Genomic DNA, 25998 nt, shown 5'->3' on the forward strand with positions numbered 1-25998 from the left:
TAAAGAAGCAATTATTTATTGCTTTTAACTTGTTTTTTGTTTCTAACCAATTTCGATTTGCAACTTTTATAGCATTGATTCTAAAAATATAAAATTTCTGAACTAGTTTTAGGCTTAAGTTTTTATTTTTTAATATTATTACGGTCGCTTTGTTTTCTAAATCTAAAAAAACACGTTTTTATTCCATTTGTCAACAACATGATGGAAGGATTCTCGTCAACTCACTCACAACACACACGATTGGTTCCAATTCATTATTATTATTGGTTTGACGTAGTTTTAATAATTTATTCGTGTATTATTCAAAGAGGTTCGAGCTCAGAAAATAGTCTTGAGAACTCTATGTAATCATATTAAAATTACTTAAATCTACTTTTAAAAAATACGGCAAGCGATAAAATTATAGTTACATTTTAAAAACTTTAAGCTGTTTGGGAACCATGGATTACACTCATTTTCATATTTTTGTATTGAATATAAGTACAAGCCGTTAAAAAGAGGTACTGTTTAGAATTATTTTATCAATTCAACTATTTAAAAAAAAAAAACTGCCCTCAACCTCTCCTCGAAGTCTACCGGAATGGCCATGGAGAGTAAAACAATAAAGTCAGAACAATTGTTTTCCATGACAAAAATACACAATAGTGATCTATGGTGTACTGTATAGTGTATAGCGTAGTATTGTATTTATATTAAATAATATAACATCACTTATCACCACAACAACACCTTTACTCTGCTAATACAAATTAAAATAAAAGTGTTTGCCAAAAAAATACTATATTTCTAGCCTAATAAAACGGAAGTGATTTTGAACTTATTACACAAATATTCAATTTTGGTTGAAAAAAATATGCTTTCTGGCAACAAAATTTTGGAACCATTCGGAACCAGCTTTTCATGTATATTATATAAATAAATCGATGTTTTTAAAAGACAGAAATATGGTAGCTGAGGTGTGACTTCTTTTTAGATGTGATTGCTAAAGTAGGACTTGGCGTGACACGGGGCAGATGAAGTAGAGTGAACCAGTTTTTGCGACCTCAGCATAAGAAGAGATAGTGTGGTCAGACCCATTATAAGCCGAAATCGCGATTTTAATAGGCAAAAAATGTCTGAGGCTTGGCGGGACAAAGTGCAGGTGAAGTAGAGTTCGGTAGGTGAAGTAGAGTTCACATATGACCTCAGCATATGAAGGGATAGTGTTGTCAGACACAGGGCCCGCGCTATCTATAAGGCGAATTAAGCGGTCGCCTAGGGCGCTAGCCTTAGGGGGGCGCAAAAATGTGATGTCTCTAATAGTAAAAAGTGCCTAATAGTTAATAATTTTGATTAAATTATATAAGCTTTAGACAGGGTAATAAAGGCATGGCGATCGATATCGGTGCCCAGGACGAACTATCAATTGTGCAACCCATCTTAAAGCTAAATATATAAAGCCAAACAGTTAGTTCTGCTCCAAGTTGACCTCAGTAGACTTTATCCAAGTTACTGCAGTTCACATTGGATCTTCAATTACTGAGTGTAACACTCCATCCAAACAAATCAGTGGCATAGACAATGGGGGGGGGGGGGTAATAACCCCTCCCATGGACTCACACCCCTATATATATATATATATATATATATATATATATATATATATGATTTTATACAAATGGAAAAATATTTGAACCCCTCCCATGACCAATTCCTGGCTACGCCACTGTAACAAATATCTTGTTTGAGGTTCTTTAAGTGTGTTACTAACTAGTCTTGGATAAAAAACAACAACAAATATTTGTCATATATATAAAAATTACACTGTTTTAATGTGCACAGTCTGTGCTAACTGCAATAGTTAACAAAGATGTTAAAAGGGCAAAACACAGATTGACAGAAACACACCACAAATGCTAACACAGAGATGAAATTTAAAAACCTGTAATTAAAAATAGTAATCAAACTAAATGATATGATAATTAAAAAAATCATATTAAAAATTAAAAAATCTCAGCCAAAGAAAGCGAGGAGACGGTAAGACTTTATCTCAAACACTGAACACTAACCAAAATAAAATAATTAAATCTCAAAAAACAAGCCCAAATAAAATAAAAGAAATATTAACAACATCAAATAAATCATTAAAATAGAAAAATCAACACCCAAAATATAATCAAAGATCTGTAATATGATCTTGAAATTATAGACAGTCTGAAAATTAAATCCAAATCAATCACAAACAACCAAGTATTGAAAAGATGGCAGTACAAAATATTTGTGAGAAACCAATACTAAACATTTAAATATAGAACCCTCCTTCACCCCACAGAGGAATTAATTTTTTAAATTTGATCCTTGTCTATCACAGAGGAGAGAGTCCTGGTGGCTGAGCTTTCATTTAAGTCATCCATTCTGATATTTAACTATTACAGCACTTTTTTTTCCAAACATGAAATAAGTATTCTTGATTGTTTTTTTGTTTATTCAATTTATTGTGTCTTTGATGAGTCGTTTATGTCCATTTTCTCTCTGATAGTTTTTCACCAGAAAAATTTAGTTTAGTTGGCTAACAACTGAAAGGAAATCTCACAAATTTGAGTTTCTAGGGTGTCAACATTTAGATAAGACAACTGTAGATTGAAACCTAACATATTTCTCACAGTACATCTTAGAACTGCATAAGATCACATAGTAGGCTACCACCTTATATGGCATTAGCTCATATGGTATAACCTTATACTGCATCGGTTGATATTTCATTTAATATAAATTTACATTTAACAAAATCAACTATAAACATACAGCACTAAGAGTTCATATCCAAGATTGCAAAATTAAAATCTAGCATATGATAATTTTTAATTCATTCCTATTATTGAAATTTAAAACACATGCTTAGGATGTATTGCTTTAATTTGGGTGTATTCAATATCAAGGTTGGTAAAAAATAAATCAATTAGGTTAGAAATAAATGACCCCATTTAAAAAAAAAGAAATGGAGAAAAAGGTTAATAAAACATTCTGGAAATTCTAAGTTTTAATCAGTATCATCCATCCAAAATGGCACGTAAGACTTGTGCATTGTGATGGGCACATACTTTGAACACAATTCCTTAACTCTCTTATATTCAATTTCTCCAAAGTGGTCAGGAATTTCCTTTACCCTTTCTGCTACTGGTGAGACCCTTGGGGGATTTTCAAAAATCAAAAGTTTCCTTTCAGAAGTTAAGGCACCATGCACATTATTTTCAAAATTCCAAAGTTTGGCTAAAAATCTAAACCCCAAGTTTGTATCTTTAGATGTATGTAATATCAGCCACATACAGCCATTTTTCTGTAGTATGTAGTTGCACTTCTCATTTCTGAAAGTAGTGATCTCTTTTGCTGGCCCAGTTAGATTGTCTAATCTAGTCCAAACTTTGGACAAAATATCCAGCTGGTATATGGCTGTCTTGTCAATACCAAGGCTATCTTCAGAACAAAATAATAAAAGAAAGTTTTCTATAACCATTGTAAGTTGAACATCAGCATTTTCTGGAAACTCTGTTAATATGTCCAGATTTGGGTTCCTGATTTTTGGATTGACATTATATATTAAATGATCATCTCTGTTTAAAATGTAAATGAAGTCTTTGTGTGAAACTAACTGCAAATTTACACCTGGCATATCCATGACTTCAACCCATTTCTTCCCATTGTATGTAAACATCTTGCAAGGATTGTTTGCTTGATTCCGTTGTTTTCCTGTTGCATAGAGCTCATGGTCAAAAGATACTAGCTGAATGTTGACTTCTAAAGAATTAAATTGTCTCAGTGAAGCTATTTGTTTGTTGGCACTAATAAAAAAGAAAAATTCACAGTAAGTATATACACAAGCATGTATATACTTACTACATGATCTATGTCTATCAGCGAACAGCCATAGTCCATGTCTAAAAATTTGGGCTTGAAAACAACCTTCAATGATAATTTTTCTTGCATCTATATTATCCAGTACCAAATCCATTGTTAGAACTTGAGATAAACTAGAAGGACTGACAAGAAATATCCTCACCTCCTTCAACAATTCAGTAAGCTTAGCTTTTCTTAAAGAATTCTCACTTTTTACAGTGTATTTAACTGTATGTAATTTATCTTGTTCTCTCTTCGTATCCTTTAAAAAAATCGCACACATTGCCAACTTCATGATTATCACTTAAACTCTCGTCTAAGTTCATCCAATTTTCAGGGACAAATTCAACCCACCGTATCACAGAATTAAGAACTATTTCTTCATCATTGACAACGACATTATCACTGCTAATCAATTGGTGGACTTCCTTAAAAGACATGTGAAGGAATCTTGGTGAAGTACTAAATTGTTCAAAGTCGCTTAACATGAATGAATGGAGTTTATCCAGAACTGTTTTAGATTCGAAAAGTTTTGCAATAGCATAAATGCCTTCCCAAGTGTCCATTGAAACTGCTTCAATAGCAAACTCTTCGCAAACTTGAACCATGAAATGAATTTGAAGCAAGTGAACAGTTCTCCAGACCTCCATAAAATTCTCTAAAGTTAAAACATTGATCCCAGTATAGAGCGCTTTTAGAATTAACTGAAACACGTCACAAGAAACATCATTCAGGATGACAGAATTTTCTGTGGTTTCTCTCATCTCTGACCGAAAACATGCTCTAAAAAATTCTGAGCATGCTGCAAGTATGAGACGATGACACTGGATGGTTTCACCCTGGACCTGAACAGCGAAGTCAAACAAAATGTTCTCACTCCACACATTCTCCAGGCACTTGACAATTTGCACACAAAATTCTTGTCTGTTCATTCTGAAATGGAAGAAAATAAATAAAAATTTTGCAGCAGATAAAAAAGAGATTTTTATCAGTATCCTCATGGAATCAAAACAAAATTGTATACACATATCAGTTTTAAAAATAATACATGGTCATTTCTTATTGCAAAAACTAAATGTTGTATTACAATGGACTATGTTTAGTAGTAGGTATGTCAAACAGGCTGAAAAAAACAAGACTTTCATCCATATGTTGTAGTAGTTTTTCACTAAACATTTTCTATAATAAAAAGTGCCTTTAATACCTCTAATTCTGTGTCGTTTATATTATTGTTGATATTAAACAATTTATATTATTTATTGATTGAAAACTATCATCAAGGTGACTTATGGCTGATGGCTTATGAGACAGGTGAAGTAGAGGCCACTTGTGTCTGTGACCTCTGCATCTGAAGGGATAGTGTGGTCAGCACCAACAGTTACACATCAGAGCTGGGTGGAAATGTATTTATCCACTATGATAGGTTTCAATGAGATGAAATGGATCATTGAAATAAAATAAACATAAATTTAATAACAGTACCTAAATAAGAAATACATGCATTGAACCACTGAGGTCTAAATGTTAAATTGTAAATAGGCTAGCCCTAGACTAGATCTCTATAGATCTATAGAATTACACCATCTGAAAGTTGAAAAACATTGATGAGTGGATCATCAGACAAACTTATTAGTAGGGCCCTATTACTACTAGGTAGGCCGTACTAATTAATATAACAAGAGTTTAAGTAGCTAGCCCTGTATTATAATAGTAAATAGTTGGCCTACTCAAAAGCAAAAGAAACAAACAACCTGATAAATAAATACAATTAACAATATAAGGTGATCTATCGTTTTAGCCACATTAAATTGTCAGAGGCTAGTGAAAAAAGGTGACTCCTAAAATTTTGGTAATTATTTAACATTTTTAGAAGGATTTGTGTTTAAAAAAGTTACTAAAATGTTTCATGTAGACTGTAGATCTAGATCTACCTGTTTTTAAACAATTTTATTAAAACTTTTCAGTATTAAATAAAGATTAGTGATGTTTTCATTAGATGCAATCAAGCTCGTTTACTTTAGCAACCATATTGTCAAAGTTTTTTCGTAAAATTTTAGTTAGAGATTTAGAGATTCAAGGGAAACCACTCTAATTTAGCAAACAAAGCCACCATCAAAATTCAAAATAATAATAAATAAAAACTTACGCCTAAAATTAATTTAGAAATTTTATGTTTTTAGAATAAATGCTATAAAGTTGCAAATCCAGAGAACTTGAAAATAATTTGTTGAGTTTAAAGCTACATTTCTATTTATTTTCATCAAGCCCAAATTATAATCGGACGTTTCACTTTGGTAAGACAAATATTGATTGGCTTTACAGGAACTCCGTGATCGATAACTATTTGTTTACAAAACTTTGCAGATAAAGTTTTAAGTAACAATGCAAATTTAAACTCCAATGCCCAAGTTTTCCTTTTTTTTTCGCTTACAATGTGTACAATAAAATTTATGGCAGCCTATCGAATAGCAGGATGCCATTGTAACATGTCGGCATGGCCCATTACACGTGAAAACCAAATTGTTTTCTTTGCTTAAAATTTGTATTTAGTTATCCAAAATATTAAAAACATCAAATACATTCAATCTTTAGTAAAGACCCAAAAAAAACCAGACAGGATTTTATAACTAAATATTAATTGTAAATAGATTCTACACAGTGCATGATTTTTAAATTAATAAATGCTTTTTTAAATGGGCCTCTTGAATACTTTCTCGGTAATCTCGTCCTTTAGTAGGTACGTAAAATCAGCCGAGGCTAGATCTAGTATAAACTTATAAATTATAAAATGTGAAAAGACGGTGCCTTATTTAATTTTAGTAATTATTTCACATTTTTAGGAAGATTTATAGATCTAGATTACTAGATTAAATCTAGATCTAATCTAGATTCTAGTTTGAAAGTTACAAAAATGTTTTCAAAGTTTCATTCAATGACATTCATTCTTGTAATGAATTGTAAATGTAATGAATGTAGATCTAGATCTAGAGTAGAAGTAGAGGTAATCTATCGTTTTAGGTACGTAAAATCGCCCGCGGCTAGTAATGTCCGAAAAAGTTACCTCATTGTCAAGGCATTAATAGAAGAGAAGTATATAGTATATTGTGATATATAATATATAATAATAATAATATATTTGTGTCAAATATTATAGATAAATGAATAATAAACCTAAATCAATGGCTAAATATATCAATAATATAATATAGGTAAAAAATTAACTTTAAACAGCAGAGTTTGCGAGTAGGATTTGCTATCTATATAATTATATAAGTAAGTTAGAGTGGCTTCCCCTGAATCTTGCGCTATAAGTTTATTATAAAACAAAAAAAAAACAAGATAGATCTAGATCTAGCTGCTATCATGATTGCATCTGTTGGAAACATGGCTAGTCTACTCTTGGTAATCTATCGTTTTGGGTACATAAAATCGCCCGCGACTTGTAATGTGAAAACCAGGTGACTCCTTAAATTTTAATAATTATTTCACATTTTGAGGAGGATTTATGTTTTTTAAAATACAAAAATATTTCCTTGTTTCATGCCTGATGCTCCATGTTTGACCTTGAATTCTGATGTCTGCTGGCGTTTAGCCAAATTCTTGAAAATAGATTTCTTGAAATCAGTGGCGTAGCGAGAATATAGATTCTAGAAAGATCTAAAATTCTTTGTAATCTTTATTTAGATCTAGATTCTAAATCTAACCCTTTTTTTACCTTTCCAAATTATTTGTCGTTGAAATAGTAGATCTAGATTCTAGTACTTTTCAAAATGGCTTTTGGAAACTTACAGGAAATCGAATGCCAGATTTTTTCGTAGTCTTCGTTATTTTGTTTCGATTTTATAAAATAAATAAAGGGCCTAGCCTATGTAGAATAGTGGTACTTAATATTTTAGATATTATGAAACTGGTGGGGTCTAGTACGTAAAAAAAGTAGGTCAAACGACAGCGTTTTATATGCCCATTTGCCGAAACCTTAATAGTAATAATAGTTCTTTGGACCAACCACACTGACAAAATCTTATGGTCATTCAGCTGGGTGTCTCTTGCCGCCCGCCAAACCCATGAAACTGACTCGGCGAACACCTAGGGTTGGATCGAACCCTGGTTAAGAACCATTGTTCTAGAATGTATATAAAAACCGTCCTCGTGTTATAGTGTTTACATACACACACGCAAACAAAAGGTATACAAAGCCGGTATACTTTAAGATGTAGCCTCCTTCATTATCAAATATAGTCTCCGGAGTTCGTGCATTAAAGATCCAGTTAATGTAGGTTATAAGATGTAGTATCAGTTATGTCGTTAGATTTTACAGAAACACTTGGATATTTCTATGGCGAACCACTTGTACTTACTGGACACTTATTCCTTTGTGGCACCATGAGGAGCAAAGGGCTGCAACCACGTCTCTCCATCGGACTCGAAAAGCAAATCAGATTTATAGCTCTTGGCATCAAATAGTGAACATTTAATCATACGATAAATACACAGGGGCGGAACTACAGTGCCGCCAGACCCCGCAATGCGGGGGGGCCCAGACCGATTGGGGGCCCAAAAATCCTGGCTAAATTATTTTAAAAAAAAAATAAAAAAAAAAAATTAGGTGGAGGTCGAGTTATCTTTCTTCTACAGTTACAAACAAACACGATAGTCGGCAAACGTCTTTGATAAAAATGCACAGACTATAGCTCGAGAGACCGCCAGACATAAAGTCAACTTCAAAGATGCGTTCATTTTTACTTTAACAACTGTATCAATAAACTTGTAAAAGTTTAAGTTATCTCCCTTCAGCGAAGCATCTGAAATTTGACTGTGCCGGCACGCTTTGAAATCGGGCTGGGGAAATGTTGCGGCGACTATCCTGGTCTTCTAGACGACCGGAAAAAGTCGGCACTATTGATGTAGATGTTCATCGGCGCTTTCTTGTCCCCTTCCAATGAACCTTCCCAACTCTCTCCCCTGCCCCCTCTCACCCCTACCCCTCACCTCTACCCCTCACCACACCCTTACTCTTACAATAAGATGTAATGCATAGATTAACGAACCGTCTATGACAGGGGTCGGCAACCTGCGGCTCGCGAGCCGCATGCGGCTCTTTTGATGTCAAGATGCGGCTCTCTCGTTCCATGAACAAATATTAATTCTTATTTTGTTTTATTTTTACAACTCATTAAAAATATTATAAAGAAAAAACAACTTTAAACAGGATATAAAAACACAGCCAGCAGAGAACAATGAGAGTAGGTGAGGTAGAAAGTATACGGACAGCTGAAAGCCGCTTGGGCACCTGACCCAACCCTTCAGCCGTGCTGTGACCAGCCCTATGGCGACGGTTCCATTCTTGCCACTACCCAAGTGCCGACTTTTTCGAATATCGCTAAATGGGGAATATTATTTTATTCAGAAAGCATTTAGCGGTCAATATGCATTAATTTGACCTGACTAACGTGGTTTTTTAGTTATTAGCTTCCTACGGCTGAGCGGGGTTATAGACGGTGGGGTACGAGTTTACCCTGCGTGCAGTGGGGTGGAAGAAAAGCCTTGTGAGAACCGAAGGACAGAAGCGACCGATACCCAAGCAAGTAAAAGGGAGTTGGTAGTGTTGAGACCTGCCTGGCTATGGGAGACACCTCCTTGGCCAGTAGTGTCCGTATCTATAGAAAAAAAAAGTTATTGGCTTCTATTGTGCGAAGTATTAGTATGTTTTAAGTATAAATATTCTTCATATTTAAAGCTATTTATTTCGAATCAAATTTATATATCTAATCCTAATCAAATACCAAAAATATTGAAATGTGAAAAATGTTTGTGGCTCTTTAAAAACTGGGAAATTTTGTAAATTGTAACTTGTGGCTCTTCCGGCTCAAAAGGTTGCCGACCCCTGGTCTATGAACTACTGAACTGTAAACTGACCACTCCTGCACATTTTGTTAAAGACACTAGTCAGTAGTTGTTCATTTACCTGATGAACAGCGACGGAACTACAGTCCCGCCAGACCCCGCAATGCGCGGGGGGGGGGGGGGCAGGCCGTTTAGGGGCCCACGGCTGACCAAAATTAATATTTTTTTAAATTTTGAATTTAATTTTCGTGCATTTTTGCCTTAATATTTGGTTTGTAAAAGAAAAACACTAGCTGCGGTACGATTATCTTTATTTTACAGTCACTATACCACGCTCTTCCGCAACAGATAAAATCCATTACACAAACTACAGTGTAAAATATAGGCAACTCTTCAAATTTGAATGACTTCTTTGACTCGTTGCCCCCCACCTCTTTAATAGCTAAATAGAGGACACGTAACTGTTTAACCGATCCTCCAAAGTGTACTGTCGCGGATTAGGCAGGGGATGGGGACCAAAAAGGGGGTTCAAAAATTGTCGATTTTTTTTTACATATTTTAAACAGTTATTTATAGTTGTATTTTTTAACCATTGTCAAGGCCGAGTTCTATTTCCCTACAATCAAACACACGCTGTCGTCGGCAAAATTCTTTTTAAAAAACAACAAAGTCCATAGCACGAAAAGCCGCTACATATGAAGTGGGCTTTCGTCTTTGCGGCATTGGTAAGGGACCCGAAATCCTTTGTACATTTTTCAATGTTAATGTGTTTGTGATAGTGGTTGAATTTGTATCTTGCATCCTACAAATAATAAAAAAATAATATAATACTATACTAGAAACTTCAGTTTTATATACGGTTACTTGTTTTTGCTTTTACGAGAAATATCATAGTAAACTTTTAAAGTCTATACTTGGAATAATCTCCCCTGAGTAAGTTTTACAATGGGCGATGCTGACGTACATAGATCAAGGCGTTTTGATGTCGCTTTCAAGTTTTTTTCCCGAGCCGACCCCTATCCCACCCCTCTTTCTCAACCTCACAAGTATCGAGGAGATAAATGTATCGTTTATGAACTACTTCCTAACCGTACGATTCAACACTTCAGCACATTTTGTCAGACACTAGACAGCACTAGATCTAGATCTAGATCTAGTCAACAGATATTAATTTACTTTCATAGTATTAGGCACATCTAATTCACAAAACAGGGCAGGTAAGATTATTTTTATATAATTATTTAGAAATTAATTACGTTTAGAATTAATTGAACATTATTAATAGTCAATTACTATTTATAAATGACGTCATTGAGGTGGGGGTGTGTGAGGGTCTGGCTTTTTGTTAGTCCCCCCCCCCTCCCCTAAATCAGAAGGTTATCCAACGCGTGACCTGGCCACATACAGTTGTACATGTGAAAAACATTTTTCTGTCTATTTTGCATTACTGCATCATTCACCCAATCGCCATGAAAACTTGGGAAGCTGTTGAGTACAGCCCCGCAAAAGTTTCTGTCATAGGCCTAACATTTGTACATATTGGAGTGGGGACTCCTAACGGAAATATGTGATTTAGCGCCCCGTGATCCTGCATAAACGGATGAGGTTACTACTTGAATACAACCGGCGTCAGTGTCATCCTGAGCGCATCACATATGAGCAAGTTGGCCCCCCACAGACAGTCGTTTAAAAGTTCCCACAACACTAGGAATAAGTCTCGCTACAACACTCGATGACTAAATCTAATTAGGTGTCGCACCAATGTTTCTTCCTAGGTAGACTGTTTTCGGAGGAGGGGTGGGGAGGGGGAGCTCTGCCGGAAGAAACAATGTGTTGCACCCATCACCCGTGCAGTAATGTAACCGGTAGCTCCAAGAGCCCCGTGACTCCCCTGACACCTGGGTCGTCGCCGAAGGACTTACAGCATGACTTGGCGTGTCTAGTTGGTAGTGTGGACAAACCCGCGCCCTAAGATCCAAGAAATGAACTGCCGACATTGTTAACATTTAATTCAACTTCTGTAAAACAGGACACACGGTTGGTAACGTTTTGATGAAAGCCTCATAAAAACCGGCGTCAGTTTGGAGTGTTGGACTAGATTTAGAGAGTCCGTGCTTCTCACATGGAAAACTGAATGGGGCCAGCTCGTGTGTTGGAAAACCTCTGATTTATTCGGGTACCGGATACATTTTTTTTTAAAATTTAGTGCGACCTTTGTTTTCCATATATATATATATATATATATATATATATATATATATATATATATATATATATATATATATATATATATATATATATATATATATATATATATATATATATATATATATATATATATATATATATATATATATATATATATATATATATATATATATATATATATATATATATATATATATATATATATATATATATATATATATATATATATATATATAGGGGCCCAAAAAAAATTCTGCGGGGGGGCCTTTTTTTTCTAGTTCCGCCACTGTAAATACAAGCAGTTATTGGTTTTAGTTGCGGCTCTCTTTATTTGCGCCCACTTAAGACCGGCAGTTAGTGCCTGATCTGCTACTGTCCAGGATTTATTTTGCCCTGGTGATTCCAGTCTACTGCTTCCTCGCGATGTTGTCCTCTCCCCCTTCTTAAGCAGTGCTTCTTCCAGACTTTTTTCTCCGGGGGGGGGGGGGGCACTTGAAATTTTCGGGGGGGGGGGGCGGTAGACTTTCTTTCCACTACGCAGATCTTGGCTCTGTGTAAAAGCCAATGCTAAGCCTCAATATCTTCTTGTTTGGACTTGATTATCTCCCTTAATTGTACCTTAGCGTCTCTACTTATACCCATACTCTCCAACATCTTTAGCAGAGATCCAGACTCGTCATATTTTATTTTTTAAACCATCTTCCAACGTGTGCCTTACAGATTGTAATATATCGAACGCATCTTTTTTCAGGCAGAGGCGTAGAGATATATTCAGGCGCCCGGGGCGGACTATCAATTTTTCGCCCCCTCCCTCAAATTTCTATATATTTAGTTTTCCATGAAAAAGCGCCCACTCCTCTCAGTTGGAAAAGTTTGTGACGCTTCTTCACAGTTACTATTTTCTATTTCGGTGCCACAAAATTGATATAGAAAACAGTTAAATCAGTTTGTAAAACCTCGTAGTCGTTTATTTTCATAACTTTGACTGTGTATAATTCAATACTTCAGCTTAAAACGAGCTTTTAAACTAATTTTTCTATCCCCATTTGGCGCCCTCTTATGGTCGGCGCCCGGGGCGGTCGCCCCACCCGCCCTCACCTAGCTACGCCATTGCTTCCAAGGCGGTCAGCTTACTCTCGACCTTCTTGTCGTCATACTGATGTTCAGCCTTCACTACGACTAAATTAAACTTCTCTAAAAACACGTCTTACAGGAACGTGAAGAACCATTTCTTTCTTTTGTGTGTGTGTGTCTCTTTGTTATTAAAAGCACACATCTGTAATCGCGCGCCTGAAACAATCTAACCAATTCTTTAGGTTCTGTTTGTCTCTTGCAAACATTCTGCAAAAACACGAACCCAACTTCTGAAAGTTAACCCCGATTTCATGTGTCATGACGACAATACTTGGTTATAAAAAATACTTAGAGATTGTCTCATTATGTTAATAATTCTCTGCCTTTCCTGAGTAAAGTGTCGTATTAAACTAAGAACGGTAACTATTGCGCTGGCCTATAGCACATTACCCCCCTCGGACATCCCCCCCGTATTTACCCCCTCCCCGAGCAATGATCTCCTGTCAATTACGCCCCCGCCCCCGCGGGAATAACCCCCCCCCTCCCTCCCCTCAAGTTAGAATCCTAACTCAAATTCTATACTTATTATAGATTACCTTAATCCTAACCTTAAGAAAAAGAGCAAAACCTAAGTATTCTCCTCAGTCTAAAACTTAACACAAAACCAAAACCAATGCTAGACATTGTTTAAAGCCTAACCCTAACCCTAAGCCTAGCCCTAACCTAACACTAACACTAACCCGAGCCATAGCAATAGCCCAAACCCTAACCCTGACCATAACACTAACCCTAATTCTAACCCTAAATCTAGCCCTAACCCTGTCCGGGGGTATTGTCCTACTGGGCAGGGGGGGGGGGGGAATTGACAAGGGGGGGGGGGGGGTAATTACGTCGAGAGTAAGTGTCCGGGGGGTAATTGACGGGGGGGGGTAATGCCCTGTCCCCATTGCGCTGAACACCTCTTTGAATATATCCATGGTGACGTGTATCCATGTCAAGATTTTCACCTGGACTTCATGGTTCTCCTGCAAGCCAGTTGGAACCAGCAGGTGAATCGTCCCACTGCTTCCATTTCCTTGACTCCAGTTCCGGTATTGCTTGACCATCATCAACCGCTGGCCTTACCCAACACCCCAAGATAGCAGTGTTTCTTCCAGGCATCTCTTCGGTGGGGAAGGGGGGGGGAGGAAGAGGGGAAATGGAATTTAAATAGAAAATATATACTTTTAACAGTGTCCGCCCCCCCCCCCCCCCCTAAAATTTCAAGTACCACCCCAGAAAAAAAAGGCTGAAAGAAACACCCTAGGATAGCGACATACATGGAACGGTGACCATCCCCAAATATTCCAAGTCGATCTTTCTTTCACTCCTCTTCGTTCTTAATTTTTAGTGTTGGATGGTATTCCCTCCGGCACAAATACATATTACGTGTCAACGTGATATGCGCCATACAGGCCATTGACTCCGATTTCTATAGCCTTTGTCCAACCAAGAACAAACTACAAGGCAGCAGTTGTTTGATTTTGGAGTTGTCTCTCCTAGATGGGTTGCTGTCCCCGGCTATCGAGCCTCATCTGCCAGAGGCAATCAGAACAGTTTACAACGCGTTGATGTCTGATGCTCCATGTTTGACCTTGAATTCTGATGTCTGCTGGCGTTTTGCCAAATTCTTGAAAATAGATTTCTTGAAATCAGTGGCGTAGCGAGGTCGGGTGTCACCCGGTGCGGTGCGCACCCCCCGCCTCTGCTTGAAATATAATCGTTAGGAAAATACAAATTCGCAAGGCAAATTTGACACTGTATTGTATTAATTTTTTTTTTATAAATAAAATATCTATTTTAGTTTGATCCATTAAAAGTGCTAGAAGCTGTCGATATTACTGAAAACTTGTTGTTTTGCGGTTTATATGGGCATTTAAAACTGTTTTTTCTTCTTCTAGAATTGAGTTCAACACAGGAAATAAATCAGGTTCTGACCAGAGTGTCATACATTCATCTCTTCTGGGGGTTCCGCCCCCCCCCCTCGAAGAACGTCTACCACCACTCGTAAGGCTTAAAAGGTTTACAAATATAAAATACTTAGAGATCGATTCTTATCGAAAGGGTGAGACATTAAAGTTTATATTTGATTAGAGTTCTAGAAAATCTTTACTTAAAATAAAGCATTAATTATGCTGCAATATGATAAAAAAATTTAATGATTACATTTTCTAGTTGGTCAAGACAGTGCTGTGGCTAGCGACGATAAAAAAAAACATTTCTGTAATACCAGAGTCGTCGCAACCTTTGTTCTATTTCTATAAATAGTTATTCCTGTCAGTGAAAAAGCGTAACTTTGTGTATAATTCAATACTTCAGCTTAAAATTAGCTTTTTATTTTTTTACGCCTTTCGGCGTTCCTTTAGGGTCGGCGCCCCACCCGCCCTCCCCTAGCTACACCACTGTGTAATACATCATGTTTGTATTTAGCCTTGATATCACCGATAACCATGAAGAGCATAAGTAGGCCATGGAATAAGCTCAGCTGCGTGCTAGCTAATCAACAGTTGGCTTTTACAGGGAAACACGTTTTCTAGGAAACACATGACGTTATGAGGCACAATTATGAGATACTGGTGAATTTATAATGTATTCTTCCTGCATCTATGGTCTGAGAACAGTTGTGTTTGAATTATTTTTTGTTACACTGCGGGTAGAAAGTCGAATATTATGGTACAAAATACAATTTATACAAGTTTTGTTGACAGAAATAAGTGACCTGATAATTTATAAAACAATACATACATTATATATATATATATATATATATATATATATATATATATATATATATATATATATATATATATATATATATATATATATATATATACGTAGCATATTTAAATATAACTGTAATTGTAAATAATGTAAAACTGACCAGCCGGCATACAAATTTGGTATAGAACATTGATAAATTTAGCTCAGTGCTTTGTGTTTCTGCTACGTCGTGCGCCACAGGCGTCGTGACTCACCCACACTACTGCTCACTACACTGAGCATGGCGTTATTTGCATGACCTTGATGAATACAATTTTGTATTAATCAAGTTCATGCAATTAACGTTATACAGTATTTGAAAAGTTTTACCGATCTGTAGATATAACAACTACACACAAAAAAACAACGTTTTAATAACAAAGTTTTATGTAATAATGCAATGAAAATGAGAAAAAAACTTTTCGTTAAATATATACTGATACATTAATATTTAAATAACTAGTATTTGTGATGGATAGACCAGTTTTACCATACAATAGACCAGCCTCTCTCAACAGACCAGCCTCTCTCAACAGACCAGCCTCTCTCATCAGACCAGCCTCTCTCAACAGACCAGCCTCTCTCAACAGACTAGTAGTACCATACAAGAGACCAGTCTCTATCAACAAAATAAGTTTTTATTAAACACTTATTTTTTTTCCGAAGTTGTTGATAGAACTAACAGCCCCAGTAAAGTCTAACCAGAACATATATTTCAGACAAAAAAATAATTTCCAAGCAACGTGCATATGGTCACAGTAATACGATTATTGAATGTTATAATTTACATTACGAAGCATGCTTAGTTAGAGTATAATAGAATAAACCTATTCATAATGGGATATGCTCAGTTTATTTCTATTTTTAAATAATTTAAGATCTGAAGCCTTTTTAATACTTTTACCATATTTGGCACATGAAAGTAAGCATTAAACAGCAAAAAAAAAAAAGAGTTGAAAACATGTTGGTTGTCATAGAAACCCGAAAAAAAAAACTCCGCCATTATGAATTTTTCGGTGCCTTTAAAAACGCTAAGGATTTTTTTAAATGGACTTATAGCAATCAAATTTAAACGGCTTATATTTCAGCATATATTAAAACTTTTGTCACAACAACTTTTTGAAAGAGTTACTGGTCAGAATTCTACAAGGTTTAAAACATTGTACTATGGTGGCATTGTTTCATAAATAAAAAAAAGTATTAGGCTTGTTAATGCAAAAAACTATAAACTGAGAAAACAGCAAAATAACGAAAATTAGGTGACGAAAATACCATATATGTGTAATTTGTAAAGCCAATTTGTAAGATGTGGGTGTTTTCGAGACGATGGAAAACACGACTATCAAATACCTGAGATTTCCAGCTTTTTTAATGATGCCAATTACAATATGATGACGGTTAAAATTGGAAAAAAAATATTTAAAAAAAAAATTAATAGGGTCATAAAAACAGTATTTTAAACCCATAACATTTTTTTTGTCAATAAAGTTATTATTTTCTTAATAGAAAAATGGACAAAGTATCCAAAAGTGTAAAAAACCCATTATGACGAAAAACCAGGTTTATTGTTATTTTTTTAATGAGCATATCCCCTATAAATGCAGTTCATTGTTCCACATGTCTATCAAGTGCCGAAGTATCATACAGTGTACATCTCTTATAACATTAATTTATGTCAATTTGTGGCACGGTGATCAAGAATAATTTTAAAATATTTAATTATCTAAATTAAAAATCTACACATTTGTATAAAACATGTTATTACATGGCATACAGTTTGTTTATTGTAAACACTATGCTTAAAAAAAGTGGTCTTATAAAATCTAGTTAGATACATTATACATTTGTTTAAAACATAAAGGCAAATAGTCTCAAAATGACCCGAAGTTTGTAATTATAAGAGGCCAGTTATACATAGTAACGAATATTGTAGTAGTTGAATAAGCAGCCAACTTAAACATCATCGTCCATAAAATGGTTTTAGTCGCACCACTCAATAGCTTGCTAGATGAGGAAGACCTGTATTAATAAAAAGTAATTTTATTAAAAAGTTCTTATTCCATTTATATAAAAATGTTTGCTAATAGCTTGTAGTGTACCGATAGTATAGTTACAGGCAGTGGCGTAGCGAGGGGCAGGGGGCGGGGGTGCGGACCGCACCGGGTGACACCATTTAGGGGGGTGACACCAAGGCAAAAAATAGCAAAATATATTTAGAAAAATTATAATTCCACTTAATTAAGTGATTAATTCGAGTGTTAAATAGTCTTTTAAGAGGTGCAAAGCGAAAGTTTGAGGGGGGGGGGGGGGGGGGGGAGGGGGGTGCAAATCGAAAGTTTGATGGGAGGGGGGTGCAAATCGAAATTATGAGGGGGAGGTGGGGGGCGCAAATCGAAAATTGAAAGTTTGTCCCTGGAAGGGTTGCTACGCCTCAGGGGGGGTGACACCATTAAGTGCCGCACCGAAATTGAAAGTTTGTCCCTGGAAGGGTTGCTACGCCTCAGGGGGGGTGACACCATTAAGTGCCGCACCGGGTGACACCTAACCTCGCTACGCCACTGGTTACAGGGAATGCAAATAGCTTGTAGTGTACCGATAGTATAGTTACACGGAATGCAAATAGCCTGTAGTGTACCGATAATATAGTTACAGGGAATGCAAATAGCTTGTAATTTACCGATAGTATAGTTACAGGGAATGCAAATAGTTTGTAGTGTACCGATAGTATAGTTACAGGGAATGCAAATAGTTTGTAGTGTACCGATAGTATAGTTACAGGGAATGCAAATAGCTTGTAGTGTACCGATAGTATAGTTACAGGGAATGCAAATAGCTTGTAGTGTACCGATAGTATAGTTATAGGGAATGCAAATAGCTTGTAGTGTACCGATACTATAGTTACAGGGAATGCTAATAGCTTGTAGTTTACCGTATATATATATATATATATATATATATATATATATATATATATATATATATATATATATATATATATATATATATATATATATATATATATATATATATATATATATATATATACATATATACTTTATTGTAACATAATTATAATTGATACTAACAATATGAAAGGTTAATTTATTTTCTAGCATTTTTTAAACTATTCCATTTAGAATGGTCAATAAAAAAAGATTTGAACTCTTGCCTTTATTTTAAAGCTGACTGAACACGTTTGACCGCTTGTTCGTATTTTTGTACTTCTTGCATGTACGCCCTCCTTTCTTTCATCAGTGCGATAGAAGTTGCACTAGAGGCAAAGCCAGCCGCCGCCAACCCAGCGGGACCCACCACAATCGTGCTAAGAGCAGCGACAGTTGACAATGCCATTCCGCCTAAAAACTTCAACCACATTTTTTTACAGTTTGGTGGGTTTTTGATGGTGTTGATATCCTCAAGCAGCTGCAAGAGTTGAGGCAAAACATCGGTTTGTTTTGTAGTAGTAGATATATCATGTATTCTTTTCTTGATCGCCAGAACATTATTCCTTAAATCCTGAAACAAATTTGTGTGTTTGTCCTTCATATCAATTTCCTTCAGCAAATCGTCAACTCTCTGCTGAAGTTTGTTGAAATCAGCTTGTGATTTATTTCGCACATTTCTAATAGCTTCGTCAACTTCACCCACAAGTAAACTGATCTTCTGCTGTATTTCTCTCTGCAGCTGAGGCAGTTCCTCCTCCATAAGTAGTTTCTCTCTTTCAACTGCGGCTTTTTGGAAACTTTCACGGACATACCGCTGAGGAAGATGACAGGCCATTTGCAAAAAATTGTCAACAATTTCCTTTTGTTTACGTTTGTTTTCTTCAGTTTCTGGGAGGAGTTTGTTATAAAAGAGCACAATTCTGTAATGGCATTCCTGGAACAATTCAACCAGCTCTTTCGGCTCCGTTTGACTCCTGCACCAAACATCAAACGACATTCCAGTTTGCTCATAATCAAACATAACGCCATGCGTCATGACGATTATACAATTTTTAATCAAATCTTTTCCAAAAGATTCCCTGATTATCGAAATCGCCTTTTTCTTCTCAGCCGTGAATCTTTCTCCAAATTTGAGCACGATCACAATGGCGTTAAATCCTTCTTCGCAAAGTCCCATTGCACTGTAAATATTGGTCAAAGTCGTCCTCTGAGTGTCATCCGTGTCCATGATACCAGGTGTGTCGACAACATTGATCAGCCCGTGTTCCCACTCCCTACACTCTAAAGTCGACATCTTTGTCTCTGAGACTGATGCATTTGAAGATTTGAATGCGTTGCGACCCATAATTGAATTTCCTGTTGAACTTTTGCCAAAACCCGTCATTCCAATCAGAACGATGTTCAACGGGTTGATTTCCGAAGGTGCTACTGTAGATGCCATGTTTACCTACAAACGATAACAACATATATATATATATATATATATATATATATATATATATATATATATATATATATATATATATATATATATATATATATATATATATATATATATGTATATATATATATATGTATATACATACATATGTTTATATATATTTTGGCCGGCCAATGTACGAAATACGCTCTAAGTGCTAAGCTCTTCCGGCTCTGACCAAGAGAGCCGGACAATGCACTTCGGGCTTTGACCGTCACATATATAAATATAATATTATATATATACATATATATATATATATATATATATATATATATATATATATATATATATATATATATATATATATATATATATTTATGTACGTATGGGTCTATATTTATGTATATATATATATATATGTATATACATAAATATGTTTATATATATATATATATATATATATATATATATATATATATATATATATATATATATATATATATATATATATATATGTATATATATAATATTATATTTATATATGTGACGGTCAAAGCCCGAAGTGCATTGTCCGGCTCTCTTGGTCAGAGCCGGAAGAGCTTAGCACTTAGAGCGTATTTCGTACATTGGCCGGCCAATGCGCGCACTGGCCGTGACGTAATGGCCAAAGTCTTAAGTGCTTAAACTTGACATCGTATTTCGTACATTGGCCGGCCAATGCGCGCACTGGCCGGGATGTCTTGACCAATGTCTTTTCTAGACTATACAATATTGTATAGAAACCTTACCTTAAATCACATAAAGAAAACTGAGTCCTACTGAGCATGTAAACGAATCTAACTCTTCTCTTAATAATTGAGCTATAAATAGATTAGAAAATGTGGGTCACGGCCAGTTGTATTTTATCGCTGAAAACAACGCATACCTACGCATTGCTTGTGCTGTGTACATGATAAAGGCTAAAGTCTAAAATGTTCTAAAATGTATTTTACTTTTGTCAAGAAGAAAACAACCAGTGTCCGTATACATATAATATATTATGTGTAGACCAGTATAGCTTTTTATAATCTTCTCAGAGAACACACACACATACACACATATCACAATCACAATCACAATCACAATCACAATCACAATAACAATCACAATCATAATCATAATCATAATCATAATCATAATCATAATCATAATCATAATCATAATCATAATCATAATCATAATCATAATCATAATCATAATCATAATCATAATCATAATCATAATCATAATCATAATCATAATCATAATCATAATCATAATCATAATCATAATCATAATCATAATCATAATCATAATCATAATCATAATCATAATCATAATCATAATCATAATCATAATCATAATCATAATCATAATCATAATCATAATCATAATCATAATCATAATCATAATCATAATCATAATCATAATCATAATCATAATCATAATCATAATCATAATCATAATCATAATCATAATCATAATCATAATCATAATCATAATCATAATCATAATCATAATCATAATCATAATCATAATCATAATCATAATCATAATCATAATCATAATCATAATCATAATCATAATCATAATCATAATCATAATCATAATCATAATCATAATCATAATCATAATCATAATCATAATCATAATCATAATCATAATCATAATCATAATCATAATCATAATCATAATCATAATCATAATCATAATCATAATCATAATCATAATCATAATCATAATCATAATCATAATCATAATCATAATCATAATCATAATCATAATCATAATCATAATCATAATCATAATCATAATCATAATCATAATCATAATCATAATCATAATCATAATCATAATCATAATCATAATCATAATCATAATCATAATCATAATCATAATCATAATCATAATCATAATCATAATCATAATCATAATCATAATCATAATCATAATCATAATCATAATCATAATCATAATCATAATCATAATCATAATCATAATCATAATCATAATCATAATCATAATCATAATCATAATCATAATCATAATCATAATCATAATCATAATCATAATCATAATCATAATCATAATCATAATCATAATCATAATCATAATCATAATCATAATCATAATCATAATCATAATCATAATCATAATCATAATCATAATCATAATCATAATCATAATCATAATCATAATCATAATCATAATCATAATCATAATCATAATCATAATCATAATCATAATCATAATCATAATCATAATCATAATCATAATCATAATCATAATCATAATCATAATCATAATCATAATCATAATCATAATCATAATCATAATCATAATCATAATCATAATCATAATCATAATCATAATCATAATCATAATCATAATCATAATCATAATCATAATCATAATCATAATCATAATCATAATCATAATCATAATCATAATCATAATCATAATCATAATCATAATCATAATCATAATCATAATCATAATCATAATCATAATCATAATCATAATCATAATCATAATCATAATCATAATCATAATCATAATCATAATCATAATCATAATCATAATCATAATCATAATCATAATCATAATCATAATCATAATCATAATCATAATCATAATCATAATCATAATCATAATCATAATCATAATCATAATCATAATCATAATCATAATCATAATCATAATCATAATCATAATCATAATCATAATCATAATCATAATCATAATCATAATCATAATCATAATCATAATCATAATCATAATCATAATTAGCAACATGCTAAAATAAAAAATAAATAAAAGCAGAGAATGCGGTTAAATATTTCTTTTATAAAAGTAATGCAGAGTTGTAGTAACTGTGTGTGTATGTGCGTGTGAGTGTGTCTGCTTTTCTTTCTCCGTTTGTGTGTGTTTATGCGAGTGTTTGTGTGTGTCTCGTATGTCTGCGTGTTCGTTAATAATGTGTTTCAGTGTATATGCTGTGTATATAATTTATGCCTGAGTGTGTGTCTCATTCTTTCAGATTAAGCATATTGTAATTTCCATCCTTGTAACTACTATAGGCCTAGCATCGCACATTTTAAAAAGTCGGTAATTCTTAACAATTACGAAAAGGTTAAAAAAAAACCCAGATCTTTACGAGAAAACGTGTTTTCCAGGAAACCGTGACGTCACGATAAGTGCGCGCTTTTATGCTAGTAATTTTATTCAACTAGATAAGTGGTAAACTCGGTTTACTAAACTGTATGATACAACTACTGCGCATAACTGCAAGTATTACTAATAATAGTACAAACGATAAAACCTAACAGCGTATTGATATAAGAGGTTTGTTTTACAAGACTTTTATATTTCCTACACATTTAAATGTTAGCTTAAATGAGGTGTTATACACATGGATATACATACACACACGCAAACGCACACACACATACACATATATAGCCATAGCCATAGCCATAGCCATAGCCATAGCCATAGCCATAGCCATAGCCATAGCCATAGCCATAGCCATAGCCATAGCCATAGCCATAGCCATAGCCATAGCCATAGCCATAGCCATAGCCACAGCCACAGCCACAGCCACAGCCGTAGCCGTAGCCGTAACCGTAGCCGTAGCCGTAGCCGTAGCCGTAGCCACAGCCGTAGCCGTAGCCGTAGCCGTAGCCGTAGCCGTAGCCGTAGCCGTAGCCGTAGCCACAGCCACAGCCACAGCCGTAGCCACAGCCACAGCCGTAGTCGTAGCCGTAGCTGTAGCCATAACCATTGCCACTGCCATAGGCAAAGGAACAGGCACATACACAAACACATACACACACGTATAGACACACCGACAATTATATAAATATAAAAGTATAAATGTAATTTTTTTAAAAACTTACCAAAGACACAAATTACTCAGCTATAGTGCTTAGTGTTAACTCAAAAATCTTACCAAGGACAGACTTTACTCAGCTATAGTGCCTAGTGTTAACTAAAAAAACTTACCAAAGACAGACTTTACTCAGCTATAGTGCCTAGTGTTAACTAAAAAATCTTACCAAGGACAGACTTTACTCAGCTATAGTGCCTAGTGTTAACTCAAAAAACTTACCAAAGACAGACTTTACTCAGCTATAGTACCTAGTGTTAACTCAAAAACCTTACCAAAGACAGACTTTACTCAGCTATAGTGCCTAGTGTTAACTAAAAAAACTTACCAAAGACAGACTTTACTCAGCTATAGTGCCTAGTGTTAACTCAAAAAACTTACCAAGAACAGACTTTACTCAGCTATAGTGCCTAGTGTTAACTCAAAAAACTTACCAAAGACAGACTTTACTCAGCTATAGTGCCTAGTGTTAACTCAAAAAACTTACCAAAGACAGACTTTACTCAGCTATAGTGCCTAGTGTTAACTCAAAAAACTTACCAAAGACAGACTTTACTCAGCTATAGTGCCTAGTGTTAACTCTAAAAACTTACCAAAGACGGACGTTACTCAGCTATAGTGCCTAGTGTTAACTGTAAACTATGCATCATGTGATAGTTCCAGTTAAGAACAAGCCTCCCGGACTCGCCAGGCCTTATGTGCTAACCAACGTGAATGCGCTTGGCTCAGTGGCGTGGGCAGGGGGTGGGGGGGGGATCAGAGGGGGTGGGGGTTATAACCTCACCATGGACACCTTTGTAAAAAAAAATGTCATAAAACCACTGTAACTTAATTAAATCTATTTCTAAATCAGTGTATATGTATACTTATATATGTATGTTAAGAACAGCCATCTAAAAACTGACGCTATTATGGTTATCTCCCCCCCACCCCTCCGTTCACACTTAAGTATACGCTGGGTTAGATAATAGACCTAAAGTGACCAGGCAGGGGTGAATCAAGTTGAACCCCACCCCCCACCCCACCCCACTCCTGTTAAGCTCATATCTGGGAAAATTCGGTAAAGCAGTTAAAATATAAATAAAAATGTACATATATGTATATATATACCCCCCCCCCCCCCGAACGAAATAAAATGTATATAGAAATATATACTTTTAACAGTGTCCCCCCGAAGAAAGTCTACCGCCCCCCCCCCCCTCCCGAAAATGTCAAGTGCCCCCCCCCCCCCCCGAGAAAAAAGTCTGGAAGAAACACTGAACATGAACTGTGACGCACATCGAGTATCTTAGTAGCAATAGTAACATGAATCAAGAGGTCACCAAACAATGAACGATATCAGAAGCAATGGATGAAAAACGAGACAGATTTTTTATCAAAAGATCAGCCCAAACTAAATTTAAAAAAAAAAAACAAAAAAAAAAACGATGTCGCACAGCATATACATAAATGTATATTATGTACAAAAGTAATCTCTGAACGCGATAGTAGAAATGATCTAACAATTTAGAATCGATCAAGAAATATCAAGATCTAACACATATACATCAAGGCCACCCATAGAACACTACGTTGTACAAGCACTTTTAGATGATGAACAAATCGCGTTTTCCTAGAAACAAAAATGTAGGTCACATCTATTTTTAGACGGGCTGTACATTGCCAGACTTTCTTTATTGCTGTGAGAAAAACCGTGCAAACGTTTGCAACAGGAAGGTAATTGGAGTCAGTGGCGTGACACCATTTAGGGGGGGGGGGTGACACCAAGGCAAAAATAGCAAAATATATAGAGAATAATGATAATTCCACTTAATCAAGTGATTAATTCGAGTGTTAAAAAGTCTTTTAAGAAGAAAATTTGACAAATCCCGACAAGGGTGGGGGGGGGGGGGGGGGGGGCAAATCGAAAGTTTGAGGGGGGGGGG

General features: G+C 34.8%; 2 protein-coding genes across 4 annotated transcripts; both read right to left on the reverse strand.

Moving 5' to 3' along the window:
* Nucleotides 1-4112: 4112 nt before the first annotated feature.
* Nucleotides 4113-7648, reverse strand: LOC131955259 (kelch repeat and BTB domain-containing protein 3-like). The gene is made up of 2 exons (XM_059319297.1): nucleotides 7589-7648; nucleotides 4113-4806 (listed from the first exon to the last, which is right to left on the reverse strand). The coding sequence occupies exon 2, from the start codon at nucleotides 4803-4805 to the stop codon at nucleotides 4113-4115; it is 693 nt and encodes a 230-aa protein (XP_059175280.1). The 5' UTR covers nucleotide 4806; nucleotides 7589-7648.
* Nucleotides 7649-16424: 8776 nt separating this feature from the next.
* On the reverse strand, nucleotides 16425-24756 carry LOC131955263 (GTPase IMAP family member 7). 3 transcript variants are annotated; one of them, XM_059319303.1, is made up of 3 exons: nucleotides 24667-24756; nucleotides 18968-20190; nucleotides 16425-17817 (listed from the first exon to the last, which is right to left on the reverse strand). In XM_059319303.1, exon 2 carries the CDS (start codon nucleotides 20182-20184, stop codon nucleotides 18970-18972), a length of 1215 nt encoding a protein of 404 aa, XP_059175286.1. In that variant the 5' UTR covers nucleotides 20185-20190; nucleotides 24667-24756; the 3' UTR covers nucleotides 16425-17817; nucleotides 18968-18969. The 3 variants fall into 3 exon arrangements, with proteins under 3 accessions (XP_059175286.1, XP_059175288.1, XP_059175287.1); XM_059319305.1 differs by lacking the exon at nucleotides 24667-24756 and adding an exon at nucleotides 24190-24235; XM_059319304.1 differs by lacking the exon at nucleotides 24667-24756 and adding an exon at nucleotides 20955-21014.
* Between the last annotated feature and the right edge of the window lie 1242 nt (nucleotides 24757-25998).

This window comes from Physella acuta, unplaced genomic scaffold, assembly GCF_028476545.2.
Source record: "Physella acuta isolate Inbredline_101_S28 unplaced genomic scaffold, ASM2847654v3 ptg001060l, whole genome shotgun sequence".
NCBI lineage: Eukaryota > Metazoa > Mollusca > Gastropoda > Physidae > Physella > Physella acuta.

Excerpts from the sequence above, each read along its gene's own strand:
- LOC131955259 (XM_059319297.1), bottom strand. The coding sequence starts at position 4,805 with ATGAACAGACAAGAATTTTGTGTGCAAATTGTCAAGTGCCTGGAGAAT.
- LOC131955263 (XM_059319303.1), bottom strand. The coding sequence starts at position 20,184 with ATGGCATCTACAGTAGCACCTTCGGAAATCAACCCGTTGAACATCGTT.